The following is a 2,675-nucleotide window of genomic DNA, read 5'->3' on the forward strand; positions in this document are numbered from 1 at the left end:
ATGTCTTACAAAAGTTTGTTTTTTTCCACTCTCACATATCAAGCCACTTGATGAATGGGGAACTCCTACAGCATGGAGTCCCTATGCTGGCTCTCATTTTATTAAGGAATAATGATGGATAACCAGTATCCAGGCTTGTGTTTCCTGCTGGTGCCTCTTAAGGTTCCCCACCACTAAGTGTAGGACTTATTAACACAGGGAGCCCCATAAAATGTGGAATTGGCTTTAATGTGGTCATTGTTCATAGTTGTTTTCTCTGAACAATTCAAATGTCATTTTTTAGTGAGTGAAGAGCGAACAATCTGCTTCACCCATGAGAACTGCCTCCAGTAATGCATGTAATATCTCAGATTAACGTTCTCTCTCCATCCAGGCATCCTGGGCACACACAGGAAGTCAGGGGAACGTATGGTACGTGCAGGAAACAGCGTTCCGCCTCAGAGTTGGATGCCTTCTCCCCTATTCCATGTCAGATTCCAACACAACCCACTTCAACAACCCCTCCACCTTCATCCTGCTGGGCATTCCTGGCTTGGAGGCAGCCCACATCTGGATCTCCATCCCCTTCTGCACCGTGTACATCATAGCTGTCTTGGGGAACGTCACCATCCTGTTCATTGTAAAGATGGAGCAAAGCCTCCATGGGCCCATGTATTATTTCCTCTGCATGCTGGCTGTCAGTGACCTGGTCATGTCCACATCCACCCTGCCCAAAATGCTGAATATCTTCTGGTTCAATTCCAGGGAGATCAGTTTCAATGCCTGCCTCAGCCAGATGTACGTCCTGCTCTGCTTCTCAGCCATGGAGTCCGGAATCCTCGTGGCCATGGCTTTTGATCGCTACGTGGCCATCTGCCATCCCCTGAGACATTCCACCATCCTGACAAACTCTGTTGTGGCCAAGATCGGCCTGGCCGTGCTGCTGCGCAGTGGAATATTCGCATTACCCTACCCCTTCCTGGCGATGCGGTGGCCATATTGCAGAACCAACATCATCCCTCACACCTATTGTGGGCACATAGCTGTGGTGAACCTGGCCTGTGCTGACATCCGCATCAGTAGTTACTATGGGCTGTTCGATCTTTTCTCTGAGATCGGAATTGATGTATTTTTTATCGCTGTGTCCTATACTCTGATCCTCCGGGCCATCCTCCGCCTCCCCACAAAGGATGCCCGGCTCAAAACTTTTGGGACCTGCATCTCTCACCTTTGTGCCATCTTAGCTTTCTACATGCCAGGTTTCTTCTCCTCTCTCACGCACCGGTTTGGCCATAATGTGCCACTGCACTTTCTTGTTCTCATTGCCAATGTAGAACTCCTGGTGCCCCCCTTGCTCCACCCCATCATCTATGGGGTGAGGACCAAACAAATCCGGGGCAGGCTGCTCCGGTTCTTTACTCCTAAACGGACCTAAATGTTTTCTCAGAATGAGGTCCGTGCAGAGCTGGCTGGTGCATGGTGCTGGGCCCTCTTCCCTGAATCATTTCTTGAATGCATCCGATGAAGTGAGCTGTAGCTCACGAAAGCTTATGCTCAAATAAATTGGTTAGTCTCTAAGGTGCCACAACTCCTCCTTTTCTTTTTGCGGATACAGACTAACATGGCTGCTACTCTGGACAGTCAAGAGACATTAAACCCTTTCCTGTCCTTACTGTGTTGTGTCAGCATGATAAACTGGGGAATAAGTCTATGTGCAATTCACTGGGTTGCCACCTTTCCAATTGCTGGTAGTTGGACTCCTGAAACGACAATCTTGCCCCATCTGTTCTGTCAAGGCTCCACCCCTGCTGTGTGTCTTCTCCCCAATGCCCTACCCCTCTCACTTGCTCCTCTCTTCCCCTCACCTTGCCAGTTGCTGGAACATTTTCCACCTCATATATATATATATATATATATATATATATATATATATATATATATATATATATATAATCTCAAGGTTCCTTTCCCACTCTGAACTCTAGGGTACAGATGTGGGGACCTGCATGAAAACCTCCAAAGCTTACTTTTACCAGCTTAGGTTAAAACTTCCCCAAGGTACAAACTATTTTACCCTTTGCCCTTGGACTTTTGCTGCCACCACCAAACATTTAACCGGTTACTGGGAAAGAGTTGTTTGGAAACGTCATTCCCCCCAAAATCTTCACCAAAACCTTGCACCCCCCTTCCTGGGGAAGGTTTGATAAAAATCCTCACCAATTTGCATAGGTGACCACAGACCCAAACTCTTGGATTTTAAGAACAATGAAAAAGCATTCAGTTTCTTACAAGAAGAATGTTAATAGAAGAAAAAGGAAAAAGAATCACCTCTGTAAAATCAGGACAGTAAATACCTTACAGGGTAATTAGATTCAAAACATAGAGAATCCCTCTAGGCAAAACCTTAAGTTACAAAAAGACACAAAAACAGGAATATCCATTCAATTCAGCACAGCTTATTTTCTCAGCCATTTCAAGAAATCAGAATCTAACACAGATCTAGCTAGATTACTTACCAAGTTCTAAGACTCCATTCCTGTTCTGTCCCTGGCAAAAGCATCACACAGACAGACCCAGACTCTTTTTTTCTCCCTCCCCCCAGCGTTTGAAAGTGTCTTGTCTCCTCATTGGTTATTTTGCTCTGGTGCCAGTGAGGTTCTCCTAGCTTCTTAACCCTTTACAGTTGAAAGGGTTTT

At 45.9% G+C, this 2,675-nt stretch overlaps 1 protein-coding gene across 1 annotated transcript; it reads left to right on the forward strand.

The window, feature by feature from the left end:
• Window positions 1-466: 466 nt before the first annotated feature.
• Window positions 467-1,414, forward strand: LOC311514609 (olfactory receptor 52E4-like; the record flags this gene model as incomplete). The annotated part of the gene is made up of 1 exon (XM_084617174.1): window positions 467-1,414. The coding sequence occupies one exon, from the start codon at window positions 467-469 to the stop codon at window positions 1,412-1,414; it is 948 nt and encodes a 315-aa protein (XP_084473300.1).
• Window positions 1,415-2,675: the final 1,261 nt, after the last annotated feature.

Source organism: Lepidochelys olivacea (assembly GCF_965140295.1).
Source record: "Lepidochelys olivacea isolate rLepOli2 genome assembly, chromosome: 1".
Classification (NCBI taxonomy): Eukaryota; Metazoa; Chordata; order Testudines; family Cheloniidae; genus Lepidochelys; species Lepidochelys olivacea.